The following is a 26,538-nucleotide window of genomic DNA, read 5'->3' as shown; positions in this document are numbered from 1 at the left end:
TCTGCCTTTTGGATTCCTCCCCAGCTCAAGCTCCACCTCTTCGAAGAAGCACTCCTTGATTCCTCCCTCTGCTGAGCCCCCACAGCCTGGAACATCTGAGCCACTCTTGCCATTGTCTGGAGGGTGGCCATGGGACAGCTCTTGTTTTCTCAACTTTCACACACAGGAGGCCATATGCCTGCCCCCCACCCCAGCTCTCTCTACCCATCTGCCCCAGGGCAGAGCCTAGCACAGGGCTGGCCCAGGCTGTAGGAACATGCTCCCACTTCTATTGGCCGACCTCCCACTCAGCCTTCAACACCTGGTTCAGATGCCGCCCATCTCCATCCCAGGAGATCTTTCCTGACTCCTCGGACTGGATCATGGGCATCCTCTATTTACCCCTCCCTCCCCACCCCCCACCCCCCGAACCATGCTTCTCTCTGTCACAGCCTTGATATCACTGTGTCAAGCATCTATATGTCCAGTAGTTGGGAGCCTATATGGGGCAGGGCTAGGACCAGTTCTCCCAGGGCCCCAGAATCAACCCAGGCCCAAGGATAAGGTGTAGGTAAAGGTTTGCTGAATGAATGGAACATCGCACACCTCCAGAGAGCTCGTATTCATCCCCTCAAAATCCAGCTCAAATGCTCCTTTCCAGAAGCTCTCACTTCTTCCTCCCATCTTCCCCCAGTCCCTGGATTGGTGACTCCAAAGCATACAGTATACTCCTCAGTTACAGTACACGCCATACTATATTTTTGTGAGCAGCTTCACATGGCTTCCCTGACTCCAGGGCTGACTGGCACCTTCTGGAGGGCCAGGTCCAAGCCTGTCTCTCTGTGCCCACAGGGCCGGGTCCAGAGCAAGGGCTCAATAAATAGTCATTGGTGAGATTCTGGAGTCTGTGGGGGACCTCATTCCATGCCCAGCTGAGCTAAGCTCTAATTCTCTGCATGGTTTGGGGTTGGAGGGGTTTGGTGTCCTGCCCCAGTGGACTCAGTGACCCTGTCGCTGCCACTTGGCCGTGAGCTTCTGTAGCAGCTCCTGGGGCCGCTGGCGGAACTTCTTCTGAGTGAAGTAGAAGAGAATGGGATCCAGCACGCTGTTGGCACTGGCAAAGGGCCGCGTGCCCTTGTAGGCAGCCGCAAAGGCCTCCAGCACAGGGCAGGGGACACCGGCTGTGGAGCGCACTGCCAGGTAGGCTGTCTTGGTGACATGAAAGGGCAGGAAGCTGATGGCAAAGGCGACTGCCACCACCAGAGCCATGCGGGCCGCCTTGCCACGCCGTTCCCGGGCCACCGGCCCTACGGGGCCATCCTGGCGACAGAGACGACGGGCCAGGCGGCAGTAGCAGGCCAGCAGGGCGATAAAGGGCAGCAGAAAGCCGATGACGGTGAGGGCCATGCCATAGGGCAGATAGCGGGTGGCCAGGGCGGGTGGGCTCAGGTCGTAGCAGACGGTGCGGTTACGCTGGATGCCTGTGGCAGCAAAGAGGGCTGTGGGCAGGCACTGGGTCGTCACGGCCAGCCACACGGCCCCGCACACCAGCCAGGCGGTGCGGCGGCCCCCACGCTTGTGCCAGGGGGCCAGTGGGTAGCAGATGCCCAGGTAGCGCTGGAAACTGATGCAGGTGAGGAAAAGGATGCTGCCGTGTAGGTTGGCGTAAAAGAGGAAGCGGACCAGGCGGCAGGCAAGGTCGCCAAAGGGCCAGTGGTCGCCTTGGGCATAGTTGTAGATGAGCAGGGGCAGGGAGCAGGCATAGAGCAGGTCAGCCAGGGCCAGGTTCAGGGTGTACACAGCTGTGCGGGTCAGGGCCCGGCGGGACGTGCAAATCTGGGCAATGACGCAGGCATTCAGTGGCAGGCCAGCCACCAGCACCACTGAGTACACAGGTGGCAGGAGCAGTCTCTTGAAGTTCTCTCGGTAGACGCAGGTCGTGGGCGGGGAGCCCAGGGCCTGGCCTGTACCATTGTCCCACTCCATGGCTGCCCGATTATGCTTCCTACATCCAGAGAGGCTGGGGAAGCAACACACAATCTGTCAGTAACCACACTCAGTGACCATCCAGTAGGCCCCTGTCCCTCTCTGGGCCCTGATCTCCACCTGAACCATCTCTGATACTCACCACCCCACACAGCCCTCACTTTAAGGAAACCTGGAATACAATAAAGCTCAAGCTTGGGAAAAATCCAGTTTACTTTATAATATTCATTTCCCACCAACCTTCCTGGTCATCTTCTACTCATCCTTCAAAAACCCTAGTCAAATGTCTCCTCTGGAAATAGAGATTGACAGACTTTAGTTTTTTTTGTTTTAAACCTTTTTTTTTTTTTAAGTTTTATTTATTTAAGTAATCTCTACACCCAACATAGGGCTCAAACTCATGACCGCGAGATCAAGAGTCACACACCCTTCTAAGCCAGCCAGGTACCCCAGACAGACTTTAGTTTGAATCCTACCTGTGCTACCTACTAGCTATGTGACCTTGGGCCAGTGATATACTTTATCTGCGTCTCAATTTTCCTATCTGCAAAATGGGGGAATGATACACCCATCTCTTAGGATGACATGAGATTAGAGGTACTAAATCAAGCTATGCAGGGCTTCCCCTGGGCTTTTTGGAGTTTGGAGATTATGGTCATGGTGAGCCTGCCTGTCTTTCTCTCCTATACTGGTCGGAACCTCCTGATGAGAAGTGCCAGGTCTGATGCCCCTCTTTGTCTGAGAGCCTGGTCTGGGGTCCAGGGCAGAGAAGGCCCTGGTAATGCTTAATTAATCAACATGAACAGAACGTCCACACATTGTGAGCTGACAAAGGACAGCGCCCACCTCCTCAGCCTGGACTCCACCTTCCAAAACCATGGTCCTTCTTTTGGCTGCAATCTTCTTATCTGTAAAATGGGGGGAGAAAGTGATTCAGGAGTTCCCTAAGCATCCTTCTGCTTGACTTGAGGCTACAAATGCCTGTCTGGCCTAGCTGCTGGGCCACAGCACCCCCTGGTGGCTAGAGTGAGAACAGCGTTCCTGAAGGCAAATGGCTGAGGACCAGCCAAATCTACGGCTTTTTTTTTTTTGGTTTTTTTTTTTAATTATCCTTACCCCCCCGGGGGGGGCCCAACCCCCCCTCCCCCCCCCCCCCCCCCCGCCAAGACCAAGAGTCATGCATTCCACCGACTGAGGTAGCCAGGTGCCCCTACTGCTTGCTTTTGTTTTGTTTTGTTTAAAGATTTTATTTATTTATTTGAGAGAGAAAGAATGAGACAGAGAGAGAGCATGAGAGGGGGAGGGTCAGAGGGAGAAGCAGACTCCCTGCTGAGCAGGGAGCCTGATGTGGGACTCGATCCCAGGACTCCAGGATCATGGCCTGAGCTGAAGGCAGTCGCTTAACCAACTGAGCCACCCAGACGCCCATACTGCTTGCTTTTTATAGAGAGGAAAATACAGCACAGCGAGAGTCTGTGGTGGCTCAGTCTTACTCAGTGAGTTAGAAACAGAGCCAGAACCAGAACCCAACCACCTGACTGAGAGGATGCAACTTAGTGTAGCCCATGGACATGGAATGTAGAGGTTATAAGCCCAACTTCAGAGCGAGGCAAGCCTCATTCAAATCCTGGCACCCCTGCTTCTGTGTTGTTCAACCCAAGGCATGTCACTTGCCTTTTCTGCGTCTGTGTTCTTATCGGTAAAACGTGTCATAAGCCTCGTATACAGTAGGTGCTTAATAAATGCCATGCTATGCTGTTGTATCCTACATTTCATCCCTCCACTCTTCCCTCAGGTTTTGGGGGAGTCAGCAGCACAAGTGTCTTAGGGGGTTCCCTGGTGAAGTTAAGTCTGACTTCTTGATACCTACTTCCCAACCGGCATGTCCACATTTACTGGTGTCCAGAGAGAATTCACAACTTAAATCCAATGGACCTGTAAGACCAAGCCTTTGAGATAGTGAGTCAGATCACCCCCCTCCCTGTTAATAGATGGGAAATACTGAAGTGAAGAAAAAAACATGAAGTCCTTCAAATGCACACAGAACAGGATAGAGGGTTGAGGCCAAGTATATGGGCTCTGGTTCAGATGCCCAGGTTCAAATCCCAGCTCTGCTACATGTGAACTGTGGGGCCTTAGGCTCATTATTAGACTTTTGTGCCTTGGTCTCCCCATCTATAAAATGGGATCACATAGTACCTGCTTCATAGGGTTGTTATGAAGATCAGTGCCTGGCACAGGGCAAGTGTTAGCTGTTCTTAATGTGAATATACCCTGCTAAGTCAAGTTATGAGATTTTTCAAAGTTATGTTAGAGCAAAACATAACTACCCAAATTAATTTCTTCCAACTTTAAATTTGATTCTGGTGAAAATATTTTTCCCAGATTCTGGGCACCTGCAAAATGAGGTTTGGATCTCTAGTCTGTATCCCACATGCCATATTATCTTTAATTATGAAAAACCCTTTGTGGGGCTTCAGCCCATGTGCTAGGAGTGCTGGGTGCTCAGCTAGTCAGTTAGGCATGGAGGGAAGTCAGAGGCAGAAGCTTTGGGCAGGCCCCTCATTGTAGCCAGGAAGCCAAGATTAGTACAGGCAGAGAAAGTTCATTTACTCATCTCTTCATTTATTTGTCTGGACCTTTCTTTTATGTATGTATTCATTCTCTTGTTTTCTTTTTTTTTTTTTTGAGATTTTATTCACTTTTTGACAGAGAGAGACACAGCGAGAGAGGGAACACAAGCAGGGGGAATGGGAGAGGGAGAAGCAGGCTTCCTGCTGAGCAGGGAGCCCGACACAGGGCTCCATCCCAGGACCCTGGGATCATGACCTGAGCCGAAGGCAGACACCTAACGACTGAGCCACCCAGGCGCCCCCATTCTGCTGTTTTCACCTGCCAGGCATTTAAATGCATACTTACTGCCTGCTGGATGCATGCAGGCACAGTATATAGATGCAGGTGTAGATAAAGATATAAAAATTATACATATACATATGCTAGTCTGAAGAGGGAGACCAGTGTGAGCCACAGGATAGAAGAGACTTTTCAGAGGGGGATGAAGGATGGAGCATGACCCAGGGAGGGTATGGGGGTTGAGAAAGAAATCCCTGGGTGGAGAGGGGTGTCCTCGGGTGGGGAGGAAGGTAGAACAGGCAGGGCTTGAGAGGAGAGCAGCCTGCTAGGGCAGATGGTCATGGTGAGGAGGAAGAAGCGGGTAGAAGGAACAGTGCTGTTTCTCCGAACTCTTGGGAGGCCCGTTGTCCTCAGATACCACCCCAAGAGAGAGCTGTCTGCCTCAGGTGATTGGAGGCTCCAGATATTTTCTGCTCTCCACTCCCTGGTAAGACTAGTCCTCTTGGAAGGAGGCAGAGGCTACGCGAGGAGAAAGGCAGGCCTGGCTGTCCTCCTGGCTCCCTAATACACTCTGCCTTCTGAGGCCCAAGGCGGGGCGGGGGCTGGTCCTGAGGGAGGGCTCCCTTGGTCCCTGCCTCCGTGGCTGGCATTGGCTCCTCGAGCTCTCGCAGCTGTCACTCTTTCTTGGGCTCTGAGCCCTGGGCCAGCTCAGGCCCTGATGTCTTCCTGGGCTCCAGCCACTCTGACTATGGTGGGGGGCTTTCTAGCAAGTGGCTCTGACGACATCCTTCCCTGCATCCTTCGGCCCTTTGAGGAGAAGCTCCAGCTCCTGACGTTCAAGCTCCCTGCCGAGCCCTCCAGCCTCATCCAAGGCACCCCTGGTTGCGCCCCTCCGCCCCCTCCTGTCCTGCCACACCGTTCCTGAGACACCCGACACTGCCACACGACCATTCAAAGCCAGAGATCTAGACTTCCTCTCTGGCCTCCCCATCTTTGCAGTTCCCTCCACACAAAGTGCCATTCATCCTCTGTCTGTCTGTCAAAACACTAAGTGTCCATCCAGCTCCAGATCCAATCTTGCTTCTTCCTTTCTGGTCCTCCAGCTGGGTGGAGTCCCTTTATCTGCCCCCACCCCCCAACACTGCGACCTCCTTTAGGTCCTGCCCAAAGTCACAGTTCCTTGTGTCGCACCCGTGCCCACCTCATACTGGCCCACGGTGCTAAGACGCACCAACACTCACAGGCAGCCTCCTGTCCCCGAAGCACCTTGGTGGCCTCAAGTGCGTTAGCGCAAGGGAAGGCCAGACGTGAGGCTCTCCACTCTCCTGCCCGCAGCCCAGGCTGCAACACCTCCGATGGGGCGGGTGGCTTCCTCTGTTTCCTGGCAGGGCTGTCTCTGACTGAAATAGCCCCTGCGGGGGCCACCCCCTCCCTACCATCCCCAACACCAAGGCCTGGCGGAAACTGGGGCCTAGAGGAGCAAAGAGGCGGAGAAAATGTCTCCTTCCTGGAACCCTCCCCACCCCAGCAGAGGAAAGACGGTGATGAGGCGGGTAGAGAGGTGGGGGGAGAACCAGAGGCTGCTGGTCAAAAGCCATTCCCACAGACCCAGCAGCTTCTTTTCTCCTCAGCCCTCTCTCAGTCTTCTCATCTGTCAAATGGGCACGTTGGTGATTAAAGAGCTTTTGGCTCCCCCTTTAGCTGTAACACCCAGAGCGACCTTCCAGTCACTCACTCCCCCAACCATCCCTTTCTCCATTCGTTCAATAGCTCATTCACTGACATGTCCATCCCTCCACCTGGCAATCCACTTAAGCACTCAGTTACTTGGTCACCTTCTCCCTCCCACCTTCCCTCTCTTCCTTTTCTCCAAAACCATTTATTGAACACCTACTCTATGCCCTCAGATCCTCCCACATACCTCCATTTAGCACTCACTGTCTCCTTCCACATGGCAGGTCTGGAGCTACTGGGAGTGATGGGTATGGGTTGTGGGGATGGAGGTGATGCCCCTGAAAACTCACCTGAGTGAGAGTCTCCCTGCCGGTGCCAAGCCCTTTTCCCACCCCTCCTCACTCCCAAACCAAGACTCACAGCTGTTAGGATGGCCAGAGGAAGTGAGGTGGCTTCTCCTTTTCCCGAGGAGGCCGGCTCCAGTAGTAGAGGCAGCATTTGAGGGGGGTGACCTGGAGGAGGTAGGCTTTGATTGGGAGCAGCTAAGGTAAGTAGGGGAGGGGGGGACAGGGTCGCACAGGGAAAGAACACTGCCCTGGGCATTTGAGGTCCAGGTTCTTGTTCTACTTTGGCCCCGACTCACGGTGTGGCCCCTACTCACAAGCCCCTTCCCCTCTCTGAGCCTCCTTAGTAGAACGTGGTCATACTGGCCACCAGCATGTTGTGGGGAGGACCCTTTTTACCCTGGAAGGTGTAAGCACTGAGCTCCCACCCAAACCCATTTTACAGGCAAGGAGATTGGGGAACCGAATTGGGGCCAAAACTTTGGGTCCAACTGAGAAAATTCAGGTTTTAGCTGCTGGGAAACACTTGGTCAGTTGTGCAAGGATTGAGTACCTACCGTTTATTCAGGTCTGTGCTAAGGGCTTGCTTGTGCCTGTTGCACGTGTGGCCTCCTGTTCTGATTTTAGTGCTGCTGGAGCCCCGGAGGGCAAGGAGACCCGGCTGTCAGCCCAGCAACCAGTCCTTTGCTGGGTTCCCAGGACAACCTCCAGTGGTCACCCCTATCACAGTGTCTGTCCCAAGAATGGTAGCAGCTCTGAGGGCTTCCTGGAGGTGTCAGCCTCAGGCCAGGGCTTGAGTCTGAGTTCTTGCTATCTGGGTGGGGCCCAGATGAGAGAGCTCAGATCTTGGGGGTTATGGGTACACCTAGGACAAATGACCCGGAATGGCTCCTGGAGAAGACATGTCTGTTGCTGGGCCTTAAAGGGCCAGGGGGGCTTGGGTGAATGAAGAGAGAAGAGGGCATCCTAGGCAAGAAGCACACAGGTGGGGAAGGAGCTGACCCCTATGTGAGAAATGAAGAACAGCGTAGCGTGGGATGTGTCGTGTGAAAAGGAGCCTGGTGGGAGGCCTGAGGGGGTTGGCCCGTTGAAAACCTTCAGAAAACGGCTTGAGGGGGCTGGCCCTGCTCCCAGGCCTGCCAGGGCTCCGGAGTCCAGCTTCAGCCCTTCCCCACCAGCCTTTCTGGCCCCCAGGCCACTGTGTGTGCTGTTTCCTCTGCCTGGGATGCTTTCCCCCCACTTTCTCCGAATAATCCCTGCTTATCCTTCCTGTAGTTCTCATGTCTCATTCTCAAATGAGAATGACTAGTGGTACCTGCCATCTAGGAGGTTGTAGGACATAAATGAGACTGTGTAGGGGAGGCGTCCTGGCACATGGTACTGACGCAATACACTCTTGTTAACTGAATGAATCCATTCCAGGCCCAGCCTAAATGCCCCCACTTTGGACTCCCTCCGCCCACGGCAGTCCACGCTAATTTCTGGGTCCTCTGCACCCAGTGTCATTTCTTAACAGCCTCCCCTCTGCTGGGGGTTTTCTCTGCAGTTCCGGGCGGGTGGTGGGCGAGAGTGTTCTCTCCATTCTACAGATGAAGAAAGTCTCAGGAAAGGTCAGTGAGTTTCCCAAGGTGTCCCAGCCAGGGCACATTTCAATACAAATTCCTTATCCATGGTTTCCCTGAAATCCATGCTTAGAAGTTCAAGGCGGGAAATTCCCAGAGGATTGTCTTTCCTGCACTGAGGGCCTCTGGCCATGAGATGGTGCCAGCAGACTGCCTGGGATGGCCAGTCTCAAGCCTTTTGCTGGCTGCCCTGGGGTGGGGGCTGTGCGGCAGGTCTGCATATCGCCAAGGCCTCCCCTCTGGGGCTGGCACTGAGCAACCTCAGCCCTGGGCTCCCAGCCTCAGTTCCTCCTGACCCACTCCCCAGCCTTTCTGCTATTTATTCCCATATCAGCTCAAGTTCTCAGAGCCTCACCTGGTCCATGTGGCTCACAGGAGCCACTGGGGACATTGGCAGGGGGACAGGGCCAGTGGTGAGCCCTGTCCATCTGAGGTAGAGGCCCCGGGAGTGTTGCCCCAACACCAGGCATCCACCACCCACCTCCGTTCCGGGTACACCCTTGGCAGAAACACAGAAGTCCCTCACTCCGTAGAAGGGACAACCTCTGCCAGTTTCCTTTTTACAGTTCAGGCAACACGTGGGATTGGTTTGTGCCCACAGCAGATGCAATTCAGGATAGACGTAAGGAAAAACTGGCAAGGGTTGAAGCTCCTTGGGCTGCTTGGATCCTATGGCCTCAGGATCCCCTTTAGATGACTCCCCTTTAGATGATTCCCCATCCCTGCTCCCAGGCCCTCCTATCTGGAAGGGATGAGGAGGCCAGAGGCAGGAGCTGGAAGCCTGAGTCACTGCCTGCCAGCCAGCCAGGAACCAGCCCAGACCAGGCTGGATGTGGGAAGAGGGCTCCTAATCTTGGCCTGCCTGCCTGCTGGGAAATACGGCCTGGAAACCCCCTTGCTTGGCCTCTGGCTTGTGAGCTTAGCATCAAGGGCACAGGATGACAGGGGTCAAGACTCAGCTTCCTTCCCCTGGCGAGTCAGATAGACTGGGATCCATCACCAACTTACTGAGTGACCGGGGTAAGCCACCTACTCTCTCTGAACCTGGGTCTCCACATGATAAACAGGTCATGGCGCCTGCCTTCTAGGGTTATTATGCCCTCTGCTACAGTCACCAACCCAGTCCCGACCCAGAAGCAGCCAGCCTGGGGCAGGAGTGCCCCTGGAACCCGCCTCAAGCCAGCCCGAGGCCAGGTTCCGGACGCCAGTGCCCCTGGGCGCTGAGAGGACAGTTGGCAGAGGGCCGCGCCCACCACTCCTGGAGGAATTTGGGGTTCCCCCCTCCGTGGTATCAGGCCAGCTGCGAAAGCAGGCAAATCTGGTAGGAGACGGGCACGGGGGGCGGGGGGGGAGCAGAAAACTTGATTTCTCTTCTCTTTTTCGACTTCCCCTTCTTACCTCCTACTCAACAGGAATTAAAGCTGGAACTGAAACAGCCATTTTGAGTGCAAGGAAGGAGAAGCTGTAGCTTTGGGGAATTTGGGAGTTGAGGCTGCTTCCTTCCATTTCTCTCTGGCCCCTACAGGCTGAGCACAGAGGGAGCCTGCATCTCCTGCACCCCGGCTGTGCACCAGGCCCGTCAGCCGAGCTCATGGAATCCCACCGAAAGCTGGGCAGATGTTCTTATTGGGCGCTGACCTCACGTCATCACTGTGCAAAATGCCCCACCTCGTTCACTCTTCACAGTTTCCACCTCTGCTTTACAGATGAGGAAGCTAAGGCTTGGCAAAGTTAGCAAGAGGTTCTCTCTTAGGAAGGTGAGTGAAGAGGTCAGTGACCATGGTGGCCCCAGGTGGGCACAGGGCTGAGAAGGCCCAGGGCAGCCTCGGGGCTGGGGGATTGTGGGGGAGAGAACAGGGGCCCGGAATGTCCCAGGGATGGGGCAGCCCCTGACAGAAGGAGAGTCCATGGTGCCGGCTTTCCAAGTCCATGCCCATGGGCTGCCGCACCTCCCGCCCAGGGCTCTGGAAGATCCCAGCACCTTCCTCTTCGCTGGAGCAGTGGTCCCTCATGAAAGGGTCTCTGTTTCTTGCCTGGACCCCGTTTTTGAATTTTTTTACTCCCCCCTCCCCCCACTGAAGAGGTACGCCGCTTGGATTCCCCTTCATGCAAGAACCTGCTGTTGACCTGCAAGAAGTCTAGTTGGCTGACAGCCTCTATTGGTGACTTCAGGACCCACCCATCCTCCCAGATAACCAGGCTCCAGTTCTCTGGGGAAGAGAGGGCCCAGGTCCAGCTATCTGGCCTGCCCTGCAGGCAGTCGCTGTTCTCCTCCGCAGTTCCTTCCACCCAATTCCCAGACTGCCTCTCACGATGATGGCCTGCCTCCTGTTTTTCCTTGGGGGGATCCCCTCCTTCCCCTCCTCAAGTCTTGACAATCTGGGAGTGGTGGCCCTGTGACCTCGGCCTGTCCATGAAAGAACAGTGGGCTCCTCAGGCCCTGTAACTGGCTCAGGGGTGGATGGGTGACCTTCGCGGGGTGCCTCAGAGTCCATTTTGGAGATTTTGCTGGAACACTGGGGAGGAGGCAGGTTTTCCACGGGGTTTGCAAAGCTAGTTGGAAGTGAGCCTGGAGCTTCTAGAGCCAGGTGAACTATATACCAGCTACTGTCCTATGCATTGTTGATACTAACACCAGGAAGGAACTGTGCAAAATAAAGCCAAGGGATGGCAGAGTTGAGAAATGAGAATATACAGGTTTGCAAGAATACCACTGAGTGCCTGGTTCCACTCACGCCTAAAGCTTTATCTTCCACTGGACTTTCTGATGGCATGAGCTGAAAAATTCCCTTGTTGCTGCAGTCCATTTGACCTAGGATTCTGTAATTTAAAATCAGGAGTCCTGCCTATAGACCTGCACCTGCTCCCTCCATGTGTCTCCTCTCCTCTTCCACATCACATGTTCACAGGGTCATCCCTGGAACCCTAACATCCCTTCAGGGGAGGCTGGAACTAGCCATGTACCTGGAGGCCACCAGCAGAGGGGCTGGTGGGGACTGAGGGACTCTCAGGTCAGGCCTGATCCCCATGGGGCTGCGAGGGAGGCCCCCCAATTCATTTCCCCTGAGGGGAGCCCCTCTTCCAGCAGCAACCAGAGTAACCACTGTGTCATCTCAGTAGCTCCTGGGAAGGAGCCTGGAAAGCTGGAAATCCAGCTTCTAGTCCTGGATTTATCACGCACCTGCTGTGGGACCCTGAGAAGTTCACTGCACCTCCCCAAGCCTCACTTTCCTGAGCTACTTCACGGTAGCTGTGTAGTTTCTTGGCCACCGAGCTAAGTGCTTTTGCTGCAAGATCTCATTTGCTTTTACTACAGCCCTGCGTGGTGGAGTGTCTTATCCCCATTTGCAGACGAACAAACAGGCTTAGAGAAAGCTGGTGGCTTGCCTAAGGTGACGCAGTGAGTCATGGCAAGCCGGGACTAGGACACAGAACTGAATGTTGATAAAGTCTGTGCTCAGGAAGAGAGGCAACATTCCTCTGTGTGAAAACTGAGGCCAGAGAGATTAGGAACTTGCCCAAGGTGCACTGTAAACCTACCATGCCACCCTGCCACTCAGGAACACAGTGGCCTGAGATAGGACACAGAATTGGGGGCCAAGAGTCAGGGCAGAAAAGACCAGCCTGAGAGTCAATGTCAGCCAGACTCCCTCCCTTCTCTAACTTTGTTAGGAATTGGGGACAAAGTCTGCTTTGCCTTTGGGGTCCCAAAGACCAGTACAGGCTCCAGCTCCCTAGTGGCACTGGGAAATGTTGAAGGAGTGAGCCTAGTCTGTAAAAATGAGCCACAGGGCTCTGTCCTTGGTGCTGGCTCGATTAAAAAAAAAAAATCTTTGTCTGGTTGATGACAGGGAAGACTTGTCAGGGGGAATGAAGGTAATGGCTGCAGGAGTAGCACGTCTGCACCTACCTGGGTCCCCTAGACTCCAGCTCTCAGGAAGGGCAGACCGCCACCACTGCCTGAGTGTTCACTGTGGATTGTCATCCTTCCCATTTCAGACACAGACCCTAAGGTCCCAAAGGTAGGCAGCTTTGTCCACAGCTCTCACAGGTAAGGTCTGGGTGTGGGGGAAGTCTCAGAGAACCTCTTACCTCCCATGAAAGGCAGCTCCCTTGCCTTGCTCCTGCTCTGACCATCCCCAGCACCTAAGTCCACCTGGCAGAGAGAGGAGACCCAACTGGGCCCCAGAGCCTAGGGGTCTATGACAGGGCTCTGAGTTCTGGACTCTTAGGGCCAGAGGGGCCTTAAGAGAATTTGACCCAGAGCTCTCCCCAGCCCTTCAGAGAAGGAGGCTCCCTGAAGCCTCTTTGACAGGACTTGTCTGGCCTCTATTTGCATACTTCCCATGACAGGGAACTCACTCCATCTCTCCCAGGCCGCTACACGCCACCATGAGAAAGCTCTCTGAGAGATGTGCCTCATCACACAAAGCCCTGATCTCTGCCCCTAGCCACTGTTTCCCCTCCCCAGTCTGGCCTGCTTCTGGGGTTACAGAGCTCGGCTGCCCCCAAGTCCCAGGACACCCTGCAGAGAGTGTCCCACGATTCATCAGCTGGTCCTCATTCCAACAGGCTAAATCCAGTGCTCTTGTCCAGGCCCAGGAAACCTCGTGGTAGAGCTCATAAACCAGACATGAGGCCAGGGAGCCATGACCATTTCCAAATCTGAAGACAAAACCCTTTGCTTGGGGCTTGTAAAGGGGGCATGGTCTCCTTCTTACCATTTTGAGAGGATAAACCTGAGCAATCCCCCAAAGCTTAGTATCTTGCCAAGGCCACCAATCAGTTGGTGGTCTTCCAATTGGCCAGAGTGCCTTCCACCAAACCCCAAATCCTCACCCTCAAACATCAGGCATGTAGGACTGGGGTCCCATTTGTGGCCAACCTGGTGTGGGAGGAGCCATGCTGTGTAGGCATCTGAGGGGTGACCTGGGAGGAGGAAGTCAAAGGCAGGGCAACCTCCTGACTCAAGGGATCAGCAGTGACACAGGCAGTTCCTGCCGCAGAGTGTGTTGCTGTGTGTAGCGTGGGTATGAGGACCACTGGGCAGATGTCACCTCCTTCACGTGGCCCCTCAAACGATACATTCTCCATGAGGCCTTCCCCCAACACACTAGCTAAAATGGCAACTTCCCACCTTAGACATGCGCACTTCCTACTCCCCGTCTCCACTATATTTTTCTCCATAGCATTTATCATATTTTAACATATGATTCTGTTCATTTGTTTGCTTACTGTCTGTTTCCTCCCACCAGAACATAAACTCCACCAGGGCAGAGTTTTTTATGTTTTATTCACTACTACATGGCCAGTGCTTAGGATGGTACCTGACACAGAGAAGATACTCAATAAATATTTGTGGGATGGATGGATGGATGGATGGATGGATGGATGGATGGATGGACGGACGGATGGATGAATGAATTTCTGGGCGTGACTCAAGAATGTCTACACAGAAAGGACTTAGGGGCAGAAATGTGACTGGGGGCAAAGGGGACTATGTGTGATATTATGCTTGTATCGCAAACTACAGTTTATACTTACAGTAGATTTACTGGCTGTATCAGGGGCTGATAGAGACTTCAAAGCCACCGTGGGTCTCCTCTCTCTGGCTGTATATGTGAGAGACTCAGGCTGTGAATAGTCCCAGCTGAAAAGGGTGAAGAGGACATGGCCTGGTGGCCCTGGGCTGCCTGCTTCTCCCTCCTGCCCTGTCTGAGGTCTTCCCTGGCACCCCTCCCCTGACACTGGCCCTGTTCCATCCTGCTGTCCTCCCAGAGTCTCCCAACCTCTACACCATCTCTCCCTCTGCACCAGAGCCTCTGATGTGGAGGCCTCCAGCACCCTGGGCCAGCATCTTCCTGGCCACACTCCCTTCTCTTGCCAGCCTGGAGCTCTACCTAAGGACCTGGGGTTCCTGTGAACACAGCCAGTCCGTGTGGATCCCTCATTCCCAGCACCAACAGACTGCTTGGTCCTGCACTGTGGAGTTGTGGCTGGAGGATGTGACTCAGCAGAGAGCCCTGAGGCCCCACCGACTGGGTCACCACCCCACTTGGCCGAGTCCCCAAATTTCTGACTGTCCTGGAACAGTCCCTCTCCCATCTCTTCCAAGAGCCTTTGCCCCATTTTTCTTGTCAGCCCTACCCTCAACCCCAACAGGCTTCAATTCCTCCTTCAGAGCAAAGAGTGCCATTTCAGAAGGGCCTCCTTCAACTTCCTGGCCATCTAAATAAACTTGAATCTGTTCTGGGTCTCTCATTCCTCCTAGGCCCCAGGCGGCCTCCTGCAGTGCTGATCCCGCCCTCTGCCCAATCCTTCCCCTCAGCCCACAACACACCCCATCCTCTCATGCCACCAGCTGTGCTTCTTCCTTCATAGTCCAGCTTGTCCTTGAGTCCTCTGCCTCCCATCCTCCCTCTCTGCCCTCATTTCTCACACCTCTACAATCTGCCCAGGACACCTCACACAGGGAGCCTTTGGGCCAGCTCAGAGAAGAGGGGTGGGCACCCTGTCTTTCTAGGTGAGGCTGGTGAGATGGGACCCAGGGAACCAGTGACAGTCTGAGCTCCATCCCGAGAAAATCTCAGAGGTGATCTTGACATGGGAAAAAACAGGCCACTGTGAGGTCACTTGGGTTTGACATCCCCCCACCCCTGAGGATGATACAGGGCTGGGGGAGGGGAGCTGTCTCTGTGACTTCCAGGAATGGGCCTGGACTCTTCTGGGAATTTGAAGTGGGGCTCAGGCTGTGCAGTGGCACGTCCTGAACGTCTGTTTAGGGGGCAGCTGGGGATCCTGGAGGGGCTACATGAGAGGACAGACACCGTGATACTGCTCATGACATGGGCTTGAGAAAACATCGCAAAATAGTAGGGGCTGTTGATCATGGAACAGGTGAGGGTGGGGGGCAAAAGTTCCCCCAAGCTACCCCCCAGCATCACCCCAGTCATAGGAAATATGAGGATTCATTCCAGAACAGGTCTCTGCTCAGAGCTCCCTGGAAAACCCAGAGTTCTTCAAACCCCGTTAATGGGGTTTCTTCCATGTGGTCCCATACACCCCCCATTCTATCCTCCACCCAAGGTCAGTTAGATCCAACTGCCCATTCCTGGCACCTGCACCCCTCTGCCACACATCGCTGTTCCCTCTGCAGAGCTTGGCACCTCTGAGGCCTGGATCCTGTCCTGGCTCCACAGCTCACAAGCAGTGGTTTTACCTCTCTGAGCCTCAGGTCCTTCAGTATAAAATAGAGATAATCATACCCACCTCATGGCAGTGTTGGGGCTCGAATGAAGTAATGGATCTGGAACACCTAGCCTGTATCTGGAGCAAGTAGGTATTCACTCCATGAGGCTTCTATTACCACTTGTAATTTCATCACAGCCCAGCTGAGAAATGGCCTCACTTATCGCCTTTGCTTATTTACCCATTCATTCATTCATTCATTCACTCTTTTGACATGTATTTGCAGGAAGCCTTACAATGCTTAGAGACTTCACTGGGCTCTGATCCCTGTCCTTGAGGAGCCCCAGCTGGTGGAAAAGACAGATGAAGGGGTCTTCATCTGTCACAGGAAGACAGAGGAGGCCCATATCCTTGCCTGGGGTATCAAGGAAGGATCCCTGGAGGAGGCGATTCTTTGGTGGAATGTAGACAGGAAAGGGGAGGTGTTTCTGGCAGAGAGGCCTGCTGGAGATATGAGGGCACAGGGTAACTGCAAGTGTTTGTGTTTGCAGGAGGCGAGGCTGAGAGATCATCTGAGCCAGGTCCCCACAGGCCTCGAATGCCAGGCTACAAATTTGGCCTCTGTATTGTGGGTGCCAACCAAGGAGCCCTCGGCTGTGTGTAAAGCAGGTTAGAGGTGTGATCAAATTTGAGATCAGGAGGTCCCTTACGCTGCTGGATGGAGGGTGGGATTGGATATGGTGAGAGTCCAGGTCAGAGATAGTAGGGCACCAAGTGGGGTCCTGGCTCCAGGGCTGGCATAGTAGGGCCAAATCAGGGACCTTGAATGCCAGGCTCACGGCCCTCTTCTATACACCCCTTCACAAGCCCTGACAGCCAGAGTGCTAAAAAGACAGATTGGAAGGAGGGCAGGTTCTCAGAGATGCCTGGTCCAGTCCTCAGGTCACAGCCAGGAATCCATGGCCCAGAGCAGGCAAGAGGATGACCTACAGCCCTCAGGTGAGACCATGGAGGGGTGGGCTTCTGCCCCTGTACCCTGTTCTCAAGGCTGCTGTTCCAATCTGACTCTCCTCTCCTGGGTAGATGAAGAGTCCAGAAGGATAGCTTGCTCCAACTGCCAGGCCCATGTAGGCCCTCTCCTCTCCACCTGGGGAGGGGAGCCCTTAGAGCTTCCTGAGTTCTCTCTTGCACTTCACACCCATTCTGCAGCTGAAGAGATTGAGGCCCAGAGAAGAGAGGCATTCAGCTCCTTTGAAAAACACGGCTCTCTGGGCCTTGAGGTGGGTGTCAGGTGTGGGAGATGGAATACCTGGGTCCTAGTCCCGGCCCTGCCAGTGGGCAGCTGGATTCATGATTCTTGAGGAGACTCAGCCGGTGAGGGGTGGAGCCCCTACAGCACAAGCTTCTGGCCCTGGCCGGCCCTTGTGCGCAGCACTGTTCCCTGGGGGGCACCCCCCCTTCCATACCAGCCTGTGTTTCGGCAAGGCGCAGCTGAGGAGGACCAAACAGGAAGAAACCATGTGGTATCTGCTCCAGGGAACTGTGGGCCCGGGCTGGTGCCTTCTCTGGGCCAGGTCCCACCCTGCCCAAGGGAGTCGGATGATCTCATCAGCACAGCTCAGCCAGGCCATGCCCTTGTTCTCAGCCCCACCAGCTCTCCCAGGGTTGGGTGGGTGAAGAGGCCTGGCTCTGCTCCCTGGAGCTTACAGACAGTGACCAAGCCTCCTCAGTGTCTGGGCTTCTGCTTGACTTGGACCCCACCCAGGGACGGGGATAGGCTGGGGGGAGCATGTGGGACTGCATGGGGGATATGGTTACTGACTGTTTAAAGTGGTTAGCGCCAGGTGCCCGCCAGCCTCCAGCCTCACCCACAGAGGCCAGTGGGGGCAGGGCATGCCCATTGCCACTTCCCATTTGAAATCAATCACCAAGCCTCACATCTGTCAAACTGTCCCCTTATCTCATCCTGTGGTCCCTGCCTCAGCCTAGACCACATCCACCCAATGCTCTGTCGTCCATCTCCCCAGCAGGTCCATCTTCTTTTTGTAGCCAGAGGGATCTTTGCTCAGCAAAACTCTGACTTCATCACTCCCCTGCCTAAGCATTTTATGGTTCCCCAGGGCCTGGGGATAAAGGCAAATCTAGGCCCTGCTGACATCTTTGTTCTTAGCACTCACCCCTGTCCCTCACACACAAGATGCAGGGCCCAGAGCTACTTTCAGTTCCTGGGACCTTTGCTCCTCACTCAGTACTCTTTCTGCCGCCCCTGGATCACCCTCTCTTCACATATGCCCCTGGCCGACTCCCGCTACAAGCTCAATGACAGAGGAGATCCATGTCCTGCCCTCAGGCGCTCAGTGTAGATGAGGAACCTGAAGACCCATAATCCGAGGCAGGCATCCATGCTCCAGACTCCTGCAGGAGCCCAGGCAGGGGGAAGAGATGGTTCTGCAGGCAGGGAAGGCTCCGTGCAAGAGGCAGCAACGAAATGGCCAAGTGTATATGGAGGCAACGGCATTTCTGGCCGAGGGAACAGCAAGGGCTGAGGCTAGATGGGGCATGTTGAAGGGTGCTGAACATGGCAGGAGCTGCCCGTGTACCAGCAAGTGTGGCTGGAGAAGAGGCGAAACGAACACTACTAATGATACAGTTATTGAACCCTTACTGTGTGCCAGATGTACCATACTCCACTCAATCCTCATAATGGCCCTGTGAGAGAAGACTGGTATTATCTCCATTTAATCCCTCAAGTGGGGCCATTAGCTGACTTACCCAAGGTAGCACAAGTAGAAAGAATGGCTACTGGGCTAGGAGCCCAGGCAGGCTGGCTCCAGAGGCACACATTCCAAGCTCCTACAATACATTAGGGCTGGAGTAGGGAGGTTCTCAGGTGCCAGGGAAATCCAGCCCCTCCATTCTCTGCCCAACCTGCCTGGGACCCAGCTTGCCTGGGGCTCACCCTCCCACGAGTCACGGGGCTCCCTCCAGGGAAGGAAGTCTTCAGGGAGCAACTAAAAGGATTCCTTCTACTTCTCCCAGGGCTCCCCATGGGAAGTCTGAGGTGAGGGATGCCCTTTCCCAGACCTCTTCTGGGGAGGAATGTTCGCCTGTCAAGCATCTCTTGCTATGGGGAGCTCCCTCCCCCACTGCATGGTAATCTTGTCCATTCGAAGTGGGCACCTGACCCAGAGCTGACCAGTTAGGGCATCCATACAGACCCCTTACCAATGATTGGTTTAGGGGAAACCAATCAAAGTTTGTTCCAGAAATTTTGGTGGAACCAGTATGAAAGTTTCTCTCCCTTTTCCTCTAGGATTATTAGTTGTGAGGGCCATAGAAGCCTGGTGCTTCTAGAAAGAACTTGCAGGGGAACTTAGGAAGCAAGTAGAAAGTCAGGAGAAAGAATACAAAAAGAGTGGTGATGGTATCATTGTAACTGCTAGATTTAGCCACGCCTGATCTAGGTCTACCTCCGACTTTTCCTGTACATTAACGTATTATACGTTTCTTGCCTAAACCAGTTACATTTGTCACTTGCGATCAAAGCAGCCCCAACCAATAGGACACCAAAAGTACAGGCAACAAAAGAAAAAACAGATAAATTGGATTTCATCAAAATTTAAAACTTTTGTGCATCAAAGGACATTACCAACAGAGTGAAAAGGCAACTCACAGAATGGGAGAGATTTGCCAATCATGTATCTGAAAAAAAAGATGAATATCCAAACTACACAAAGAACTCCCACAACTCAACAACAAAAAACCCCAAATAACCCAATTCAAAAAATGGCAGAAGACTTGAATAGACATTTCTCCTAGGAAGACACACAGATGGCCCATAAGCACAGGAAAAGATGCTGAACATCACTCATCATTAAGGAGATTCAAGTCAAAACCATAACGAGATACCACCTCACACTCATTATTAGGAGGGCTACTTTCAAAAAACGAGGAAATAGCAAGTACTGGTGAGGACATGGAGATGCTGGAGTCCTTGAGCAGTGCTGCTGGGAAAGCAAAACGGTGCAGCTGCTGTGAGAAACAGTACGGCAGTTCCTCAAAAACAAACAAACAAAAAACAACCCATAGAATGGCCATAGGATCCAGCAGTTTCACCTCTAGGTAAAAATAATTGAAACTTATTTTTAAACAGACTCAAACAGATATGTATACACCAACGTTCACAGCAGCATTATGCACAGTAGCCAAAAGGTAGAAACAACCTAAAGGTCCATCAGCAGCGGAATGGATAAACAAACAGTGGTCTATACATACAATAGAACACTATTCAGCCTTAAAAGGGAAGGAAATTCTGACATATGTTATAGTATTGATGAACCTTGAAAACATTATGCTAAGTGAACTGAACCAGATACAAAGGACAAATACTATATGATTCCGTCTATATGAGGTACCTAAAACAGTCAAATTCATAGAGATGGAAAGAAGAACACTAGTTACCTGGGGCTGGGGGAGAGAGAAATGGGGAGTTATTATTTAGTGGGTACAGTGTTTCAATTTGGGATGACAAAAAAGTTCTGGAGATGGACGGCAATTTTGATTACACAACAATGTACTTAATAGCATTGAACTGTGCGTTCAAAAAGGGTTAAAATGGTAACTTATACATGTGGTGTAAGAAATATATTTTTGGGGGGCGCCTGGGTGGCTCAGTTGATTAAACAGCCGACTCTTGGTTTCGGCTCAGGTCATAATCTCAGGGTTGGTCGTGAGATCAAGCCCTGCATCAGGCTCCGTGCTCAGTGGGGAGTCTGCTTGAGATTCTCTCTTTCCCTCTGCCCCTACCCCCGCTCATGCATGCTTTCTCTAGAATAAATAAATAAATAAATAAATATATATATATATATATTTATTTTTTATTTATTTTTATTTTTTGGTCTTTGTCCCTGATTCCTGACATAGAGCTCCTAAATTCCTTGGAATTTCCTGAATAATAGGAGCATCTTTTGTTCTATCGAGTTGACTCTTGGCAGGCCCCTGAATCATTTCAGGATGGGGGCTGGTTGCCAGAAAGAACAAACCTTGATTAGAAACTTAGAACTTTCAGCCCTGCTCCCTAATCTCCTGGGAAAGGAAAAGGGCTGGAGATTGGGTCAGTTGCCAATGGCCAGTGATTTAAGCAATCATGCCTACGTAATGGTGCCTCCATAAAAAACCCAAACTGGCAGGGTTTGGAGAGCTTTGAGGCTGGTGAACACATCAGAGTGCTGGGAAGATTCTGCCCCTTCCCTCATACCTTACCCTATGAATCTCTTCCATTTGGCTGTTCCTGAGTTGTATGCTTCATAACAATCTGAGCCCAGGTGTCTCAGTCGGTTAAGCGTCTGCCTTTGGCTCTGGTCATGATCCTAGGGTCTTGGGATTGAGTCCCACATCAGGGTTCCTGCTCAGTGGGGAGTCTGCTTCTCCCTCTCCCTCTGCCCCTCCCCCTGCTTGTGTTCTCTCTCTCTAAATAAAATCTTAAAATAATAATAATAATCTGGTAATAGTCCAATAAAGTGCTTTCTTGAGTTCTGTGAGCCATTCTAGCAAATTATCAAACCTGAGAAGGGGGTTGTAGGAACTCCTGAGTTACATCCAGTCAGTCAGAAGCATGAGAGGTCCAGGATTTGTGACTGGCATCTGAATGGAGGGGTGGCAGTCTTGTCCTGTGGGACTGAACCCTTCACCTATGAGGTCTGTGCTACCCCCTCAGAGTTGGTGTCAGAACTGGCTGGCGTCAAGAGGGAAAAACCCTACACATTTGGTGATGCCTTCCTCTGGGGCAAAGGTCAGGCAGGCTGACTGCCCACGGTGAAAGATTTCAGTTGCCTCAGATCCAGGCTCCTTTCCTGGAATGCAACCCTCCACGTGTGCAGGTGTTACTTGGCCTTGTGTTCTATTGCCCTTGTGGGACCTGGGGCTTGACGAGCCAGTGCTAATCCTGACATTCTCCCTGCTTCTGTTGCTGAGGAACAAAGTTCTCCACCTGCAACCAGGAGTCAGGTCTTCTGCCAGCATCCGTTAAAATGCAGTAGGCTAACCTGTCAGCTTGGATGTGTGGTAACATCACAGGCCCTTCACAGTTCTCGAAGCTACTTGCATCAGAATCTCAGGTGGGAGATGGAGGGAATTTGTGTTTTTAACAATTTATTATGATAGTCAGCCGACTCAGGCTTGGAGGAATCTTGCTCTAGAGTGAAGCCCTGGGAGGGCTGGTTTTCCTACGAAGCTGGCACTTTCCTCCTCGGGGAGGCTCCGTTTCCGTTTTTGTTCCAGCTGCTAGGAAGCTCACAGTCGAATTTCCCTGTGCTTCTGCCTTAGCGTCCACATTAGCCTCAACCTTCTGTGTCACTTGTATGTTCCTGCTTCTGTTTTCTGAAAAATCAATATGTAATTCACCTACCATAAAATTCACACTTTCAAAATGTACAATTCAGTGGCTTTTAGTATATTCGCAAGATTGTGCAACCATCCCCACTATCTAATTTCAGACTGTTTTCCTTACCACAAAAGAAATCTTGTACCCGTTAGCACTTCTCATTTCTCTCTCCCTCCATCCTGTGGAAATTACTTACCTACTTTCGGAGTTTACGGATTTGCCGATTCTGGAGACTTTGTGTAAAGGGAATCATATACGTGCCATTTTGTTTCTGGCTTATTTCACTTAGCATAATGTCTTTAAGATTCATACATGTTGTAGCATGGATCAGAATTTCCTTTTTACAGGTGAATAATATTCCATCGGAGAGATACACCATGTTTTGTTTACCCATTCATCAGTTGATGAACATGTGGGTTGTTTCCGCTTTTTGGCTATTACGGATAACACAGCTATGAACATTTGTACGTAAGTTTTTGCATGGATACATGTTTCCAATTTTCTTGGGTATATACCCAAGAGAGGAATTGCTGGATCCTATAGTAACTCTACATTTAAATTTTTGAGAAATTGCCAAACTGTTTTCCAAAGTGGCCGTACCATTTCACATTCCCAGCAGCAATGTATGAGGGTTCGAATTTCCCTACATCCTCCCCTACACTTGCTACTATCTGTCTTTTCCATTATAGCCACCCAAATGGGTGTAAGGTGGTAGTGTATTGTGATTTTGATTTATATTTTCCTAATTACTCCTTTTTTATGTTGTCATTCACATTTTACCATTTTATTTTATGTGTTTCTGATCTGAGGCCTGACATCTTTTACGGAGCGAGTACCCCATGGAGTAGGAGAGTCATGGGTTTCAGGGCTAGACTTTCCCAGGACTCTCCCTCTGCTTCTATTAGCTGTATGACCTTGAATGAGTTATGCAACACTCTGAGCCTCAGGTTCCCCACTTATTAAACAGGTTGCAGTATTTCACTTTCATGGTTGTTGTTGTTACTGTAAAGATACATCCACGATACAGCTGTGGCATAGGACTGGCACAAAGTAAGTCCTCAATGAATCTCACTAAGCCTGGGACTCTGACAGGAAGGTTTCCAGCTTGGTCAGGAAACCCAGGATGGGGGCTGTTGGATTTTAACCTAGTATCTGCTTTATTCTAGCAACTTTTTACAACAGAGGCATTTCAGGCTGCCTCACACATCAGTCTCTCCAAGTCTCTGTTTCCCCTTTGTGACATGAGAAATGAAACTGTGCCCCGTGATGTCAGAGGTTGGCGAATCTGTAGGGTTCATCCTAACATCTTACAAGTTTTGTCTCTCGCCTCAACCATCAGACTAGCTGCTGCCTAAAAGACTATCTCCTCCCTCAGATGAAGGGCCCTCCACGGTGAGGAAGGAAGTGAATTAAAACTTCCTAAGAACCTACAGTAATGCTATGTGCCTGATCTTATTTACCACTCTGTGAATTGGTCAGGTATGCTCTATCATCCCATTTTACAGGTGGGGAAACTGAAATTTCAAGAAGTTAGATAACTTGTCTGAGATCACACAGCCAGCAAATGCTGGTGCCTAGGTTCAAAAACCCAGCTCAGATTTCAACATCTGATTTCTTTTCCTCATCCAGAGTGTTCCCCCCACCTCTGCCCCTTAATAGGAGGTGCTCAGGAAACTTTGCTGACCTCAATGGCTGGTTCTCAACCCCCTGGCTTGCCAGAGACAATGTCATCCCTTTGAGCTGAGATCTGTCTCCTAGACACCACAGGTCAGCTCACTCCTGGGGCCACAGAACAGCCCTCGCTCTGTCCCAGGCCCCCCAGACAAGTGCTGCGCTGGGAGTCAGGATGCCAGGCTTCTGTCCCCACTACTACAGGCTCAAGCCACCCAGGCCTCAGCACTCTTCCCAAGTTGGCTAAGCAGAAAGTTGTATCTACTCACTCCTGGGTCCCTGGTGTCCGGCACAGGGCTGGGCACCGATGCCACAGACCTAGCCTAGGCCATCTCCACAGACCCACAGCTGCATCTTGCACGGGCCTGCCCTCCCATGGGAGTTGTTAGTGACAAGGCCAGCCCTAGGGCAGGGAGAACAGGAGGATACCTCCATTTGCCCAGGCTGGGGCTCTGGCCTTTCCCGGACATGCCAACAGTCAGAGAGGAAGAGTTAGAGCTGGGCCAGCAGTACCCAGCCCAGACTGAAATAGAAATGCATTTCAGAGACAAATGGGGAAATGGGCCCAGAACCAGAGGAGCGGGGTGGAGTGTCACTGGGGAGAACCCTGAAGACACAGCTTCCTGAAAGTCTTGTCTTGGCCTCTGCTACAGTGAGCACTAGTTGCTAGACTCTGCCAACTCATCCCTCCTCCGGGGAGGACAAACTCGAATCCCAGGTCCCACACTCTAACTTCTCTGAACCACAGCCTCCTCAGCTGCAAAACGGGGATAACAAGAAGCTTGGCTGCATTTGTCAGCTCAATCCAAGCACTTTGGAGCACTCGGCACATAGTAGGTGCTCAATAAACGGCAGCCATTGCTATCCTCACTTCACCTGCTCTTTCAGCTCAATACTGACCGAGTGATTCATTCATTTGCTCTTTCCTTCACTAATTCATCCAGCCAACCAGCCAGCGCATGCCCCCTAGGTGAGTCACAACAGTTAAGAATAAAGTCTCCTGGGGCGCCTGGGTAGCTCAGTCGTTAAGTGTCTGCCTTCAGCTCAGGTCATGATCCCAGGGTCCTGGGATCAAGCCCCGCATCGGGCTCCCTGCTCAGCGGGGAGCCTGCTTCTCCCTCTCCCACTCTCCTGCTTATGTTCCCTCTCTCGCTGTGTCTCTCTCTGTCAAATAAATAAAAACCTAAAAAAATAAAAAATAAAAAAAATAAAGTCTCCGGAGTTGGGTTGGGGTTAAAACTCCCGAAATGCCACTAGCTGGCTGGGTGACTCTGGGAAAATCACTTCCCCTCACTGAGGCTTCATTTCCTACTTGTAAGACGGGAATAGTAAGAGCACCTCTGGAGGGGGTTGGATGGTGTCTAGAGTCAACGGGATAACGACGTGACAGCAGCGAGCACAGGGTCTCGGAAGGAAGAGTGGGTGGCAGGTGAGCCACACAGAGGAGCCAGGCAAGGTGCCAGCCCCGCAGACCAGGCCCTGCTGGGAGCACCAGGCAGCCCGGCCTCCGGGGACAGCCACGGGACGAGGCGAGCGCGGGCAGGAGGCAAGAAGACTCAGCAGGCTCAGAGACAATTGCTAGGTTCCTGGACCATGGCCGGCTCCCTTTCTGGTAAACTAAGAAACAGTGAGGAAACACACACACACACAAAGGATTGTAAGAAGTGTAAAGGAGAAAAGCCCTAGCCAAACAGGAAGCCTCGGGCAGCGTGCTGTTACCCCACCCCGCCAGGCCAGGGGAACACGTCCATGTACACACATCGCACACGCGTGCACACACACTCACAAGCTGCACATTCCCACTTGTGCTTACACACCCAAGGGCTGGCCCACACAGGCACATGCACGCTCAGAGGCGCAGCTCTTTATAGTTTGCAAAGAGCCTTCTCACTTATCATCTCATTTGATACAGAGGGGCGGAGAGATTGTCCCTGAATTGGCTTGGGGCCCTTTCCGGAGCAGACAAGATATGTGAATCCCAGACACATCCAGGGCCCATCTCACGGCCGAGCTGCCTCAGTTCCCACCCCCCAGCCTCCGACCCCGGAGGTGTTAGCCGGAGATGAGCGGCACCAGAAACCCCAGCAAAGTTTTAACGCAGCTTCCTTCCCCAGATTTCCTTGTTCACCCCACTTCACTCTCCTTCAGCAAGTCACACTTGGACTCAAGAACTCACTTTCTCACCAGTCACATGGGGTCAGCTCTAGGCTGTCTTGCGATTTAGCTGGGATGGCAGAGGCAAGAGTTTCCCAAGGGCCTTCTCTGTGGACTCCCATCCGGTCACCTGATCCTTCTTAGCCTCTCCCACCATAGGCTCCCAAAGGGTTCTGAGGGCAGAGCCCAGCCTCCTCCCTGGGGCACCCTCACTAGCATACAATACCTACCAGTTTTCAAATACTCAGGGGGAGTCATTGTTAACCCCATTTTATAGAGTGAGAATTGAGGCCTAGAGAGGGAATGTGTCCTGTGCCACTCGAGACCCAAACCCAGACCAACACGGCTCCCAATTCTGTTTCCACTCTTCCACCCTCCACAGAGGCCCCACCCAGTCCCCGAGTCTTCATCTCCTCTGCCCTGTGCAGCCTGCAGGCTCTTGGCACAACTAGGACAGGGGAGAGAGGAGGACCCCCAAGGCTTCTCCCACCCCCACTCCAGTCTGTGATGAGCCACAGTGGCTGCAAGCGGGACTGCGTGTGAAGCTTTGAGAGGAGGTGGGGGCTCAGGCACACTTAGGGCACTGATCCAGAACACTCACCCAGGAGTTAGTGAGCTCCACGTTGGTCCATGAAGTGTTGGAGCAAATTCTGACTCCCAGAGCAACCCTAGAGCTAGCCAGTTC

The 26,538-nt window shown here is 52.5% G+C and overlaps 1 protein-coding gene across 6 annotated transcripts; it reads right to left on the bottom strand.

Moving 5' to 3' along the window:
- Positions 1–467: 467 nt before the first annotated feature.
- On the bottom strand, positions 468–26,538 carry P2RY6 (pyrimidinergic receptor P2Y6). 6 transcript variants are annotated; one of them, XM_032427219.1, is made up of 4 exons: positions 26,455–26,538; positions 6,913–7,004; positions 2,812–2,873; positions 468–1,999 (listed from the first exon to the last, which is right to left on the bottom strand). In XM_032427219.1, the coding sequence occupies exons 2-4, from the start codon at positions 6,988–6,990 to the stop codon at positions 979–981; spliced, it is 1,161 nt and encodes a 386-aa protein (XP_032283110.1). In that variant the 5' UTR covers positions 6,991–7,004; positions 26,455–26,538; the 3' UTR covers positions 468–978. The 6 variants fall into 6 exon arrangements, with proteins under 6 accessions (XP_032283110.1, XP_032283111.1, XP_032283112.1 ...); XM_032427220.1 differs by lacking the exons at positions 6,913–7,004; positions 26,455–26,538 and adding exons at positions 3,836–3,900; positions 6,050–6,180; XM_032427221.1 differs by lacking the exons at positions 6,913–7,004; positions 26,455–26,538 and adding exons at positions 3,836–3,900; positions 6,060–6,180.

This window comes from Phoca vitulina, unplaced genomic scaffold (genome assembly GCF_004348235.1).
Source record: "Phoca vitulina isolate PV1807 unplaced genomic scaffold, GSC_HSeal_1.0 scaffold36, whole genome shotgun sequence".
NCBI classification, from domain to species: domain Eukaryota; kingdom Metazoa; phylum Chordata; class Mammalia; order Carnivora; family Phocidae; genus Phoca; species Phoca vitulina.
Note: the sequence above shows the minus strand (reverse complement) of the source record. Positions and strands in the feature narration are given on the sequence as shown.